General features: G+C 38.4%; 1 protein-coding gene across 1 annotated transcript; it reads right to left on the reverse strand.

Moving 5' to 3' along the window:
• Window positions 1-1,378: 1,378 nt before the first annotated feature.
• Window positions 1,379-15,906, reverse strand: LOC110046958 (ceramide synthase 6-like). Its single transcript, XM_089284801.1, has 10 exons — window positions 15,697-15,906; window positions 11,576-11,809; window positions 10,787-10,844; window positions 9,776-9,826; window positions 8,712-8,804; window positions 7,926-8,054; window positions 7,203-7,309; window positions 6,631-6,718; window positions 2,823-2,888; window positions 1,379-2,572 (listed from the first exon to the last, which is right to left on the reverse strand). The coding sequence occupies exons 1-10, from the start codon at window positions 15,876-15,878 to the stop codon at window positions 2,462-2,464; spliced, it is 1,119 nt and encodes a 372-aa protein (XP_089140927.1). The 5' UTR covers window positions 15,879-15,906; the 3' UTR covers window positions 1,379-2,461.
• Between the last annotated feature and the right edge of the window lie 42 nt (window positions 15,907-15,948).

A 15,948-nucleotide genomic window follows, 5' to 3' on the forward strand; every position in this document is an offset into this window, starting at 1 on the left:
TCAATTCCAGCAGTGCTCATCCCCCCCACCCCCGGGCTAACCCCCGGGCATTAGCATTTTTTTTTTAAAAATTGGCAAATTCCCCGTGGTGGGGAAACATAAGCTGTCTAAATACCCCGGGGTGGGGACGAAGAAAGAGGGCAAATACTCCGTCCCCGGGATCGTCGCCTTCCAACACCTCCGTCGTTTTTTAATTGATCATTGAATAAAACGGTCAACTGTTCAGTATTTTAATGCAACGGTAAGACTTCAAGGACAACAGTACGTGTTAGTTGATTCTGATTATATTTAATTCTTTATATTTGTTTTTTAACAGTTTGCGAGAGGATAGCTGGCATTGCGGCGGACGTGGCCCAGCCGCGAGCGATGATAGGCACCTGTATTCGCAGGCTACTTTTTCTGTGAAGAATCAAGACATTTTAAATGATGATGCATTGCATTTTAAGCTCGCAACATCTGTCTTGAAGATCGCATCATTTGAATTCGCAACCCTTAAGTATTTTAACTCCACTTTCATGAATTTAAAAAATGCTAGGCTAGTTTTGAATGCGAAATGCGAAATGCGAAATAGTCGTGTTCACGTCAGTTTACGTTATTGTTTTGTGATAAACAAAATATAGTTCACCATGTCGCTTATATTTATATGCTTACAAGAAAACATAACTTTAAAAACAAGTTTCTCTAGTCCCTGACGGACAAGCCATTGTTCGACAAACGCCTCGTCTTTCCCGATGAACTCATCCATGGCACTTTCCAAAACACGTGTGTCGAATGCCCGGGAGTCGCCCCGTGGTACGCAAATGCCCAGCCCCTGGGCTGCGATAAAATTACGGATGCCCCAACCCCGGGACTGACAACTTGAGCAAATGCCCCGCGGTTGCCCGGGGGGGGATGGGCACTGCTGGAATTGACTGATGCAAACTCCTAGCGTGTTCGGCCTCAAAAGGTCCATAGCGGGAGCTTTTGTAGTACCTTTTCGGGCATTGAGCCGAAAACAATATGACAGAAGATCAAGTGCTCTTTTTGAATTGGTTCCTCTAGGGTAGGTAAAGTTTGCATTCGAGCGAAGTGGCTCATCAGGCCGGAGCTTATCCCGGTTTCAGTAGCATGAAGCTACTAGGAGTATTTCTACTTTCCCTGGAGGGGATGCTAGTCCATCGCAGGGTTACCCCCAACATTAAATTCGCCGGTACCCGTTTATACACCTGGGTAGAGAGAGGCACCATTAGAGTAGTGTCTTGCCCAAGAACGCAACACAATGTCCCCGGCCAGGAACGCTCAGTCTGGAGTCCAACGCAACTGACCATGAGGCCACCGGTGCCTCTAAGGGGTGAAAAAAAATTTCAAGCCACGCCCGCAAAGCAGGATCTCCGATGGGTTTCTTTCTTTGTAATAATTTACATTGTCTTGTTTCCTTTTGTTCTTATAGTCAATTAACATTTTGCGTACACTACATATTCAACTCTGTACTTTGTAATTTACACTGAAGATGACAGAAGTTTCTTTTGAAACATATTTTTAAAAAACGTTGTGTTGTTTCTCAGAATTAATCGAGAGAGAAATAATATCGACGCTACAAGACCGTGAAATTGATTTTTTCCGTACATTCCGTACGATTAACAGCCTCGATCCCATGTTATCTAGCTCCCAGGCCTCTTTCCCAGCCAGGCGATTAGACCTGGGGAAGAAGGTCGTAAAAGAACTACACACGTTTTCACGGTCTCTTCTCCCTGCCCTCTGGACTGAGGTTGAAAGAAAAGAAGTCATATTAAATACGTCTCAAAATTCTTTCATTTTTTTTTATGCATTATAAAGCGGACTAAACCGGGATCATTCAAAACTACAATCTGCCTGGATTTGATGGTTGTAAAGTTAGTTATATTTCGCTTATTGAATGTTTAACAAACGAGCCAAATGAGAGTGTTTTCTTCTAAACCTTTCTAATAACTAATGCAGACAATTTGCAATTTTACCATGTCCTCTTTACAGTTTCTAAACGATTTTTGCGGTTTTTATTCATTCAGTCAGAAACAATCAGTGAGTAATCCTATCAGGATGGCATTGCCACAACTTGTCTTGGCACCCCAGCCCATCCCTGGTGGAGAGAGTTTGGATGACCCCAGGTAGTGCATTCGAAAAATGAGAAACAAGAAATTCTCAAAACGACAAACATACCATGTAAGCTGCTTACACATAAGCTCTAAAACATTGGCTCAAGATCACTGTGCTGGGTTTACCAGTTTTCTTACTCTTGACATTTCTGAATTTTGCTTGAAGCCCTGGCTCCTAGTTTTTTTGTTGATGCTTTTCCATTGTTTGTCTTTACTCGGTTTGATCAACATATTATTGGAGTAAACAGGTTACTGGTTGAAAAAATGTGTAAAATCTGGAGATTTACAAGTCAAAAATATGAAAGTTGCAACTCCGAAAACGAAAGGCTGTGTCTTGTTCTCGCGCTACTTCATTGCTTCTTTTTGTTATCCACCATAACGCCGTCACCATGTTTGTTTATTTCTGGTTTCTCTTCCTCTGGACCAGACAGTTCATCATCACTGCGAGCATCTTTCTCCACCTGAATGAACAAATATTCACGGTTACCATAACAAAACAAAACAAAACAAACAAATAATCAATCAATATATCAGTCAGTCAGTCAGTCCGTCTGTCCGTCAGTCAGTCAGTCCGTCTGTCTGTCAGTCGGTTGGTCAGTCAGTCAGTCAGTCAGTCAGTCAGTCTGTCTGTCTGTCAGTTAGTCAGTCAGTCCGTCTGTCAGTCAAACAAACAAACAAACAAACAAAGTAACAGGTACAACAATAACGTACCGTTCCTTTTACAATGAACTGCATGGCCACTTCGGCAATTTTGTAAGACCAATACAGATGAAGAACCTGAAACCGTTGTAAGTAACCAATTCAGTACAAAAGAAACTTGAGTCTGAAGAGGAGGACATGTCTATACGTTCAAACTCGTCTGAAGTATTACCTGGCCAATTACAAGCTAATGGCAGTAACTTTAAACAGTGCAAATATTGTTGTATGCCCATAATACCATTTCAGGTACTTACATCTTCTAATGCTGGAAAATTGCAAGGTCAATTTCTTAGAAAACAAGCTGAACTCCTGGAGTGACAGGAGTAACCACGGCTTTCCATTTGTAGAAAATCCCAAAAAGGTTTGGCTAAGAATTTTCATTCACAAAGAAAGAGTTCCATTTTTCCAAGTTTCCCTGACGAATCTGCCATTTTGGTATGGCCTTGAAAACCTAAAGGTCATTCCAATCATTGGGAAACTGGGACTTTTTTTGGAAGTTTTTTTTTCTGGAAATTTCCTATCAAGAGAAACCAAAGAAGTGTTTACCATGTAATTCTGAATCAGAATTTCCCGATGTTTGGGCTAAATGGAAAGCACTCACAATATCATAAAGAAACCTGTGGTAAACTATAATGTTTTTAAGGTATCATGGTAGGTGGATTGACAGTGTTTGGAAATCGCGATCTTACGCTGGCGCTATCAGAGGGGGGCATGGGGATTTGCGGTGTTGCGGTGTTGATGTTTTTTTAATGCGGTGATGCGGTGAATAAAATCTCAACTTGCGGTGTTGCGGTGATCCCAAACCCTGCGGTGTGCGATGTTTGTGTTTTTCATGCTGCGGTGTTCGGTGAAATGAAATGTTTGCGGTGCTGGGGTTTTTTGATTTACCATTCTAAAAGCCTAAATTTAACCTAAATTTAGCTTGTAAACTTCGTTAATCCATGCAAATTTATGACAAACACGTACCATTGAGGTTAATAATTTGTAACAAAATACAGACCATTACTTTCTAGTCAATCTTCAATATGCTTTGGCTGCCAATCCGAAGCTGTTTTTATTTATGTTTATACGCAACTTGACAAGTAACTCGACCTCTGCCACCCGGAGCTCAGTGTTCGGTAGACACGTGGAGGAGCGAGGACAGAAACAATCCTGGAAATTCTGGAAACGCTAAGGCCGAATATAATGTATTATTGACAGCGCAGCTTTTTTCTACGCAAAAAAAGGAAAAGGTGGCGAAAACTACTGGCAACAAAATATGTCCAGATGTCGGGTCGGTAGGGGAGAAAGAAGGCTTTCTAAGGAAGCTTTGCAAATTACACACGTTTACTATTTTTTTTTCCTTTTGCTATTCGGCTTCGTCTAGAGGTCATTCTGATACCGGTCTATACCCCCTCCAAGGTCCTGCGACTTTCTTGACCTTCTATTTTTTCAAACGATTATCGATATCGAACGCAAACGCAGCTACAATCATGGACAAATTGTGTTGGAAAATGCCAAAAACATCAAATCATAATCGTAATACCTACACAATGGGTGTCAACAACCCCATTCCCCCATTCAATGTTGGAAAATGGTAAAATGCAAACTTGTGTTAGATGAAAGTGTTTTGTCAACATTGCTCAGGGGTGGGGAGGGGCAAAATGTGTACAGAATGATTTTTTTTCCAACCCCTGTGACCAAGGTTGTAGCTCCGGAAAGCAATACTTCCAGTCAAGATAGGGCTTCAGTCTGTGGGTTTATACACCAAGAAAAGTGAGCGAAGTACATGTAAAAGAAGAGAGGGATTTGGGGCAAAGGCCATCTCTCGAGGCTCCTCTCTTTCTTCTTCGTCCGCTTCCTAGCTTCGTGCAAGGTTTCTTCACAAGAACAAGAAAACTGATTTACAGGCATCAGCAGTACCGACACATGCGCAATGAAAAGCGTTGTGATGTGTTTATTTTGTGGAAAATTGTTGAGGTATAAAAGTATTGCTGTAAGTGTAGATGAACGAATCATGACGGTAAAAATACGAGTTGCGGTGACAGTGTTTCGTTGACTTTTCTTGCGGTGATGCGGTGTTCGTTAATTTTTTTTTGCGGCGTTGCGGTGTTCAGAACCCCCCCCCCCCCCCCATGTCCCCCTCCTATGAAAGAAAACCCCATCAACCTGTACATTTTCTGAAAGCTTAATAGTTACAGAATACAATCATATCTTTGAAATTTTCTAAAAAGTTATTGTCGCAGTGATATTAAAAGAAATACCCAGAAACACTGCTTCGCTTAAACTGGTTCGCTTTCGCGCGTGAATTATCGGAGCGGCGCGATTTACATCGGAAATGTTTTCTCACACATCACCCTCAAAAATCGTGTCTGCGATTTTCCAGATGTGGTTTGGTTTTTTTTTTTGACACCCTCCTAAACTTTGATATTTTTAATGCGGACGTTTCCTTCTACAAAAGAGGCCATAACTTTGAAACGGAAGCGAAATTAAACAAAGCCCGACACCGTTTTTCGAAGGAGGTATCCTAGAACATACCTGCCGATTTTCAGCCAATTCCATCGGAAGACGCGCGTAAACGAACTAAAAATGTTCATCCTTATATGCAGTTTTATTTTATCGAGAAAAACACAAAAAACTTTTTTTGAGATTTGTATGAATAGGTGTTAAAACTCCCCTCCGCACTGACAGATGTCGGCATGGGTCAGTTTACCACAACAATGGGTTATGACAACTTGAAATAAACAGACGACTAATATTCTGGCGCGGAAACCCGCGTCGTAGTGAAGTCGTCCGAGAAGGGACAAACTACAGGTTAAACTGCCGTGATCTTTTACTTAAAAGATTTCGTCGGCGGCACGGGTATTACGTTGCTTAAGTTTAGGCTCCTTCGTTCTCCAGACATTTTTTGAAACCATGCCTCGTGAAGCCAAAAAGCATGAAAAAGAGGAAATCTCGAGGTCTACATTGTCAACATCTACATCTGCGCTTGACTCTCTCGTTGTGGAAACTTCGGAATCGCGTCCGTTCTACAACAATTTCGTGCGACTAGCACCTGTTGTATTTTGTCCTTTAGCTTCATTGGCGGGACTAGTGTCCTCGAGTTCCTTCAACCATTCTTCTTGGTTACAGTGCGACCCACGGTCGCTCAGAGCCAAAGATCTTGTTCGACGCTGAACCTATAGGTTCCACCAGATTTTCGCCTCTTCGGCCTCTTCGAAGACGAAAATGGGCAAGAACTTTTCGTCCTGACATAAAGAAAATTTGACAAGAACGAACGCCAACTTGCGATGAAACAACCAGATCAAGAAAAGTTCGCGTGCACAAATGAAATATCACACCGCAATTCGCGTTACTTGTGACAACTGGCGGTGAATTTTTATTAGAGGTGTCAACGCGCTGTAAGGGCTTAATAATATTCAAAAATAGTTTTTTTGCTTTAACTTAAAAAATAAAAAAGCCCTTTCCCCCATTCTTTTTGCAAAATATTTATCTCAGTCTTCTCAATTTGAACAGCCAAAAAAAGATTTTTCGCATTTTTCGGAAAAATCCACCTACCATGATACCTTAACATTACTTTATGTCTTCTAACTATTTTCGATCATTCTGTCACATGCAGACTGTGTACCAAAACTGAACAAATGAGGTGAAATACATTTGGTAACCATACTGGAGCGTGGTTGGTCAACACTGGACAAGATTGACGTGGTTTGTACAAAGCATCACATGATTTCTGCTGATTAATATCAAGCTACATTTGTGTCAGAACGTGGTCTACAACCTTCAGATGAGACATTCAGGCTACAACTGTACTCTGGAAGTTGGCGATATAAATAATTACCTGCAAACATGCCAGCAATCCAAAAAACCAAGACCATACTTTAAAAGGGCCAGCATATTCCTGAGAATAGTATACCACATGTAACACCCTGCAACAGATATCAGTAACATCACTAATTAAGTCATTCATTTGTTTAATCGATCAATCCATCGATCGATCGATCAATCAATCAATCAATCAATCAATCAATCAGTCAATCAATCAATCAATTCAGAAGGCAAGCAGTCAGTCCTTAATTACTCTAGAAACAAGTACTTAATCAGTCATACATTGTGAAATAAATTATTACTATTATTATTATTGACTAATAGACTAATTCAGATCTTAAAAATCAATTGAAAGAAAAAAATTGTTTGGTTGTATGTCTTTGAAGGAGACAATATCCAAACATAGGTAGATAGTAGATAGACAGACAGACAGACAGCAGACAGAAAGATGGGAAGAAAGACAGGCAGACAGGCAGGCAGACAGACAGACAGACAGACAGACAGACAGACAGACAGACAGACAAACAGACAACCAGAAGAAACAGTAGGTAGGTAGATAATTAGATAATGATAATTACAGCTTACCAGAAAGGATAATATACAAGCCGTGTAGCATTGAATACCACAGCAAATAACACAAAAATTATGTTGGTTGTAGTTTCCCACTTGGCATAATTAAACACTTTTGCTGACTGAAATAAGGAAACAATCATGTTATCAAAATCAGTTAACATTACGGTTACTAGGAGTACCTTATAAATTAAAGATTATGGATTATACCTTAGTGCTTCACAATGACCCATTTTATAGTTCTCTGCTTAGTGATCATGTCTTTGAATAGAAGCAGAGCTAGATTTTACTTTGTTGTGATAAACACCTTGCCTGTTATTATGCTAACTAGTTTCTAATCTTTATCAATACAACGTCAACCTTAACCTGGCTTCTAGGCATAGGCCCAGTTATGTTCAACTAAGTTTTAAATTAGCAGTAAAAACCCCTTACTGACCAAACATGAGGGCCATACTAAGAAATACTGAAATCTAAATGACTGGAAATCAAGAGCTTACAATCTAATTGTTTTGGTATAAATCTACAAGTCATTCAAAAGTTTATCTAAATCCTCTTCACAGACACTTCGAACATGCAAAGAAGTGACTGCCAAATGCACACTGCTACTAAGCTACTCTGTATCTACAACAGAATAGCTAGTGAGTGGCATAGCCAATCAAAGAAAGTCATTTGTGATAGAATGCTGGAGGTAGATTTATACTAATTGTTCATAAACCTACATTTTAAGACAAAACTCACCTCAAGAAAAATGTCAGCCAAATCATGCAACAGAATTATAACAGAACCAATACGGAAGAAACCAGCTGTGTAGGAAAATGTTGTCAACATGACTGTGACTATGTGATGAATGACCATTTGCCAAAAATCCTACAAAACATAAAAATATCATTTATTTAATAGGCTTGATTACCAGCCACTGTTTGGCAAATTTCATGGTGTCACATGTGTGACCTTTGACGTGACATTTGCTACGCCACAGTCAAACAGCTCTGCTCTACTTAAAACTCTTCCTCAGAACACAGCGTATAATTATTATCTTCCACAGCAATGGTGTGAAACAAAATGGTTGGACAAACAAAACAAAAAGAGAATTGTGTATGTACAGGTGTTACGACCTGTAGGTGTAATGTGGGCCTGTCTATGATTACCATGTGATGACATTTCCAGAGACCAGAAGCACTACATGAATTTAAATGATTATGAATCTGCATCACAATCATGCTTTGTCGCTCATACGTCTGGCTGTCCCTTCTTGGGAAGGAACATAACCCGGACTCGAGAGATTAGCAAAATCAAGCCTACTATTTTAATCAGCCCTGTCGCACCATGGTTTTTAACCCATCACAGGACTGCAAATGACAGTCTGTCATTGGTTAATCAAAATTGGCCAATATCCAACAACAATTTGCAGCCCTGGCATGTAAATGTTCACACCTGAGCATGTGATTTAATGAGTTAAAATTTAGCATAAATTACTACAGCTTGCTGTAAAAGATAAACTTATGAAATCACAAGTAAACAAACCTTTCTCTTGACATCAACAAACAAGGAAATAATCAAGGATATGTAAAAGCCAGTTTCAATCACATAATAGTAAAATATTTCATCTGTGTAAGGCTACAAAAGAAATGAGAAAAACAACAAAAAAAAAAACACAAGAATTACCCTTCCTGAAGTCAAGTGGCTATAAATAAGAAGTATTAGAAAACAGATCACATTAAATTCATAAATTTAAGTTAAATCATTAGAAATCCATTCTACCACACTATTGTGCATAATTCAAGGCACAAAGAAGTGTTTTCTCGACATTCTAAGGCTACTGGAGCAACCTGTCAGACACAGTAGCCTCATGGTTAGCATGCTTGACTCTGGGTTCAAGCCCTGGCCGGGGATGTTGTGTTGTGTTCTTTGGCAAGACACTTTACTCTCACAGTGCCCCTCTCTCCACCCAGGTATATAAATGGGTGCTGGTGAATTTAATGCTGGGGTGGGGGGGGGGGGGGGGGGAACCCTGCAATGGACTAGTAGCTACAGAAACCAAAGAATGGGGCACTTGGCTTGTATGTGTACTTTTTTTTTTTTTAGGAAATAGCTCCTTAGATTAAGTGATAACTTTCGCCCCTGTCTAACTGACTCCACAATAGTCACCAGGTCACGAAGACCCATTATTTTTGTAGGACACTTTAAAACATTACATCACAGTGATTAAACAACTGAGCTTGGCTTGCCACGTGAGGACAACAGCTGGTTATTGTCTTCTCAAGTGTCTACTATTTGGCAAATTAAAGTCCTCCCTGTGCGAACTCCAAAAAGCTTGGTGATCTTTTTTCAGAGTAAATTGATACCTTTGATACATGATGGAATAATTAAAAATGATTCATACCCTTCATTTAAAATAATTTCCTATCATATTTCAGTATTGACAAACTTAGCCCATTCTTTAAAACCACATACTTGAACATCTGGAAACCAGCAAAGCTTAAATGATATTCCCCATTCCAAGCCAGTTTCAGTTAAAACATGGCCCATGGCTTGAAATAATTAAAAATATCATTGGTAAAGAATGGATTAAATTTCTAAATACAAACCTGGCGGCCATGACCAATAAAACAAAGTCGAAGATCCCACAGCCAGGGTTCCTAAAAAAGGCATAAATGAAATAAAATAACATTTCACATTTTGAGCAATTCAACAAGAAGGCAATTAAAAAAAAGAAAAGAAAAGCTATACACTGATGCAGCATAATGCCCGTGTGCATCATGGAGATGGACTGAGTACAAGAAATATTACACCTTCTTGGACTCTGCTCAGACATTTAAAACAGTATACTTTTCCTGTATACCACATTACTTCACTTAAAATGTTTTACCAGCTGGCCTATCGTATTTGCTTTATAAAAATAATTAGCAAATGTCAGAGAGAACCCTTCCATTCTCACCAGTTGGAACATGTCTTGATATTCAAGAACGTTTCAATAATAAGGCAAGGCTCTTTTCATTCAAAAAGTGGTTTTTGAGAACTCAGCTGGTATTCAATTTGAAAAGTATCATTTTTCAAAGGACTTTTAATAGCAGAAATTTTGTATCTCCAAAATGACTGCACTTAAATTTTGAAGGGGCATTTGTTCTGAATGTTTTTGGGACATATAAGGATGCTACAACTCTCACAACAGAAGATATGAAGCATAAAACAAGTACTCAGAACATATTGTATCACAAGCACTAAAAAACGTCCATCTACAGTCAAGTGGGGGAGCAGATTAAAAACTAGGCCTACAATCCCAGACAAAAAAGTTGGGACACGAAGCAAGTTCTCCCTTCCCCGCCTCTTACAATGTTGATAATCAGGTGATTTTTTCCCTTTTTGTTAAAAAAAGTGCCATTTTCCAACATTGATTAGGGGGGATGGGGGATACATGATCCAGCACAACTGTCCCAACTACTTCTGTCTGGGACTGTAGGTATATGACAATAACATTCTAGTTTCTGTTCAACACAAAGAGGACACTCATGAGAACAGTTACATGTACAGTGCTTGTCAACATCATCATGTCTAATTCCTCAAGTAGGGAGTATTCATAACTACCAGTATACAATTACCTTATACAATATAACCATCCCGTAAATGGATGTCGCCAAATAGAACACAAACCTCCAACTACAAGATACATGCAAAAGTAATAGTGTAAATTCTGCATACCTAAGATTGTGAATTAAAAGTTTACTTCACATGTAATGTTCTATTAGAAAGTATCATAAAATTTTATTTGTTTTGGTTGATTTGGCTTTTTTCAATGGCACCAAAGGTAATCACAATTGTTAATTGAGCTTTCTAAATTCAACTCTTTGAAATCTTCATCCTCTTTTAAATTATTGCGATGTTTGAAGTAGCAATCCTTGGACAACCAAATCAACTGAAACAAGATTTAGAGGATCCAAGTTTAAAGCTGCGTGTTTAAATATCAACTATATACCAGTAACAGTTTCATATGATTGTATAAAATGCACAACACCAATTGGTAAAATCGGAACTCACAACAACAAATGAGAAACTCTACTTGGTACAAAGCAGTGCACTACTGATCATCAGAATGGACTTTTCTTGACAAAAGTCTTCCTTGTGTACTTTATTGTCTGCTAACTAAAACTAGGAACTGAGTGTTTGTGAAATTTATTGTGTCTTCCTTGGATTCAAAACAAAAAAATTTGGAATGAGGAAAAAACCTGTTAATTTTTTTGAAAAGGAACTTACAACAACAACAACAACAAATCAACTGGTATTTCATGCATTTTGGGGGAGGGGAGGGAAGGTTGCTGAGTGAAATTTATGTACATGTAACAAATTAAAAGTCTTCAACTAAAATAAACAGCGGGAAAAAAGTGCAGTACCTGCTCTCAGTAGCCTTCCGCATAAGTGAAGGTTTTGATTGCTGTCGACGGTTCTTGAACCATCTTTTCACTTCACGTGTAGGCCATCCAAGCTGTTTAGATAATCCTTCTACTCTCTCAGCATTGGGTGACTTACTGATTGTTTGGTAAACTTTCTCACAGAATGTATTTTGTACAAACACTATAGGTTTTTCCTTCACTCCAAGATATCCTACACAAGGGCCAGCAATGAACCTACACAGCAAAGAATCAAAGACAACTAGTTGTAAGTGTATCCTTAAAAAGTACATTATATGTACATTACATACATACATACATACATACATTCTGTCTATTAGCCTTTTTACCTAATACAGAAATTATTTATAAATATTTCAATGTATGGTAATGTGTCCTCTACAAACCACCACGTTTTTTGTTGAGGCCACCTCGTACATAACAATATGGTTACCTAGATAGTGCTACAGTGTGTGGCTATGCCAGTTCAGTAATTATTTACCAAAAACTCTAGCAGTTTTTTCTTAAAATTGGGAAAAGTTGACAGAGAAGTGATTGTAACAGGAAGGGAATTCCAGATCTTTGGACCTTGGTAAAGAATTGTGAATTTTCTCAGATTAGTCCAGCAATGATGCACGCAATAATTAATGGCTGTTCTGGTTCTATAGCCATGAATTTGACTGTTTGTAAAAAACAAGTTGAAAAACAGTCGAGGCAACAGGTTGTTATGACAACAATACATAAATTTAGCTATTTGAAATGTGTTGATTTGATAAATGTCTAAAATTCTTAATTTGGAGAATAAAGGAGCAGAATTATAGTTAACAGGTGTATACTAAAAAAAATAAATCAACACTGATGATAAAATTTGTACTAATTTGACACTGTTGTTTTGATCTTTTATTATTCATATTATTTTGTTTTAGCTTAAGTATGCATAGGTTAAGTATGCATACAAGCCAAGTGCTTATCTCCGGTTTCAGTAGAAGTATGGAGCAACTACATGTAGGAGTATTTCTACTCCCCCCTGGATGGGATGCTAGTCCATCGCAGGGTCACCCTCTAGCATTAAATTTGTCAGTAACAAAATATACACATGGGTGGAAAGAAGCACTGTGAGAGTAAAGTGTTTTGCCCAAGAATACAACACAATGTCCCTGGCCAGGGCTTGAACCTGGACTGCTCGATATGGAGTTGAGCACACCAACCATAACAAGCATTGCAAAAAATATTAGGTACCGGTAATAAGTAACAAGACTATAGTCTTCCCTACAGATTATCTCACCTAAAGATATTCACTCAAAAGGAATCTATCAATGTTTTATTGATTTTACATGTTAAAGATTTTGTCATCTGGTGTTGTACATGAACACAATTCTGACAAATTATCAGATCATTCCCAACAAAAGGGACATATCACTTTAAAATATTGCAAAACAGGCCTGCAAATTAAATCTGCGTAATCTTTGACAATTGAGCACATTTGTTTTCACAGTGCTTATCACAACCTTAGAGGACATGTCACAACAATAATACATGTGCTTGAACACATTATGGCAGTTATGTGCACAACATCTACAGGTGTAATACAATCTCACAATGTGGATATAGTGTAGCTACCAACTGGCTGAATAGCTCTATTGGCAAAGGACTGCAGCAGTATTGCAGAGATTATGGGTTTGAATCCTGTTCAACATAAATGCAGTGATCTCTTATCTCTCTAAAATCTTTCCCTGCAGTTCAAATATATGAACTCTGATATATTCACTTGTATTCTTCACTGTCTGTGGGTATGTTATGAACTCACAAAGTAACTACAAGCATCTAGTTGGCTTGATAGCTCAGTTAGTAAAGAACTGCCCCAGTATTGCAAAAGTTTGAATCCCATTCAAGCCTGAATGATTTTTTTCAGGATTTGTTTTCAAGCTGTGTTCATATTTGCAGTGAGCTCCTATATCTCTACAATCTTTCCCTGCAGTTCAAATATATGATCTCTCCTATACTCATTTGTATTCTTCATCATCTAATGGGTATATTACAAACTCGTAATTACACCCCAGTTGGCATGACACAGCTCAGTTAGAAGAGCACTACATTGGTATTGCAGTGGTCATGAGCTTAAATCCCATAATTTTAAGAAAAACTTTTTTTTAGACTTTATTTTCACAACTGCTTAAGCTATGTACACAGCTGCAATGATCTCCCATGTCTTAAAAATCTTCCACTGCAGTTCAAATATATGAACTTTCATGTTTTCATACATTATCAGCTCAAAACATGACCCCCACCCAGTTAGTGTCAATTGATAGCTCAGCTCGTAGTAGACTACACCTGTATTGCACAGGTCATGGGTTTGAATCCTGCTCAGGCCTGAATTTTTTTCAGACTTTACTTTTACAACTGCTCAAGGTGTGTACATAACTGCAATGATCTTTAAAATCTTTCACTATGGTTCAGACAAATGATCTTTCATATGTTCACTTAAATTCTTAACCATCTTCCTGTATATTACAGACTCACAACATGACCAGCTCCCACTTGGCTTGACAGGTCAGTTGGTAGGGCATCAACAAGGTCATGGGTTTGAATCACATTCAAGCTAGAATTTCTTCAGGATTTATTTTCCCACCTGCTTGAGTTGTGTAGATAACTAAACTGATGTCTCATGTTCTTAAAATCTTTCTCTGCAGATCAAATATAATGATCTCTCATATATTCACTTGCATTCTTCACCATTTGGGTAGTTTACAATCTCATAACATGGCCTGTTCCCAGATTGCTTGATAGCTCAGTTGTTAGAGCACTGCATTGGTACTGCAGAGGTCATGGGTTTGAATCCAGAACAAGACTGAATTTTGTTCAGGTATTATTTTCACAACTGCTTAAGCTGTGTACATAACTTAGGAAATCTATGATCTTTCATATCTTTACCTCTATTCTTCACCATCTTCAGGTATATTGCAAACTCACAACATGAGTAGCTCCCAGTTGGTTTGATAGCTCAGCTGGTTGAGCACTACACTGTTATTGCAGATATGATGGGCCTGAATTTTATTTCAGGCTTTATTTTCACAACTTCCCAAGTTGTGTACATAACTGTGATGATCCCTCATGTCTTTAAAAGGATGTCTTGGTGCAATACATAATTCTCTTTAAAGACATGTCAAATAATAGGTAATGAGAAGTAAGGTTTAGATCATAAGAATCAAGAGTCTTCACTGCAGGTTATCTGACCTCAACAGATAAACACAACAAGAAATTAATCAATATTTTCCTGATTTTACAGGTTAAAAATTTTGTCATTCTGGTGGAAATTCTAACAAAATATCTGATGAATAATCCCAACCGAACAGAAGAGAAAGATCACTTCATATACTAACAGAGCAGGCACACAAGTGAAATCTGCTTTGTCTGTCTTGCTTAGAAAAGGCTCTCTATTATAACAACAACAGGGAAATGGGCAGGTGTTCAAAAATAAATCAATTTTATTGTATTTTGAGATAAAAAAGTGATGCAAATTTTATAAAAGTTCGCATTTTAGTCACACCTAGTACACCTAGTACACCTACTGAGTTTTAAGTTTGACACTTTGCTGTTTGACTGTTAGAAGCATGTAAAAAGTCAAGTCTGATATCGCAAGTGTATTTGATAACTGGGCTGATAAAAAATATGAATTTATCTGAGTGTAAAAAGATGCGGCAAAAAAGAGAAGTTAGTTTTCATATAAGCTTAAGTTACTTCACGTTGTTTTGTGATTGACAGAACGATAAAATAAATAAACCAACCTAGTACGATCAAAGTGTTTTTTGACTCTGTGCTCGCGGCAAAAAGGAAAACAGCTTCCCGCTAGATTTGCAGTGTTCTTGCATACTGTGGTGAGTAATTCTTATCTGCCACTTTTGTACTCGTATGAAAAAAGGTGCCTGAAATATAAGTTATAACCTGCTGAGACAAGTTCAGTTTTCAAATAACATTGCATTGGCTACTAACAGGAAACACAGCAAAACGAAACGTCAAAATTACTTTCCTGACGCTTTAAATGAAGATACCTCCAACTGAAAAGCCGGAATATTCGACCATGAGTACCCAACAGATCACAAATCACTTTGTTGCGGACCACTAACCTTTCGAATAGGAATCGTAAAACAATGAGTAAAATAGCAACAGGGAAGCAAAGGAACAGCTCTCCACTTTGAACCCATTTCGGATTTTTCGTTTCATCTAAGCGTTGCCAAGTGGTGTTCTCTGGCAGCCAGAAATCAGTGTCCCAAAACCACGCTCTCCATGCCTGCAGCTGATCCGCCATGACCCCTTAATGATGAACTGAACTGACAGTCATCCCAGAACACCCTTCGCTACCTTAGATACAGTTCATG

This window comes from Orbicella faveolata, unplaced genomic scaffold (genome assembly GCF_042242905.1).
Source record: "Orbicella faveolata isolate gen_17 unplaced genomic scaffold, um_ofav_v1 contig_13, whole genome shotgun sequence".
In the NCBI taxonomy this organism is placed as follows: domain Eukaryota; kingdom Metazoa; phylum Cnidaria; class Anthozoa; order Scleractinia; family Merulinidae; genus Orbicella; species Orbicella faveolata.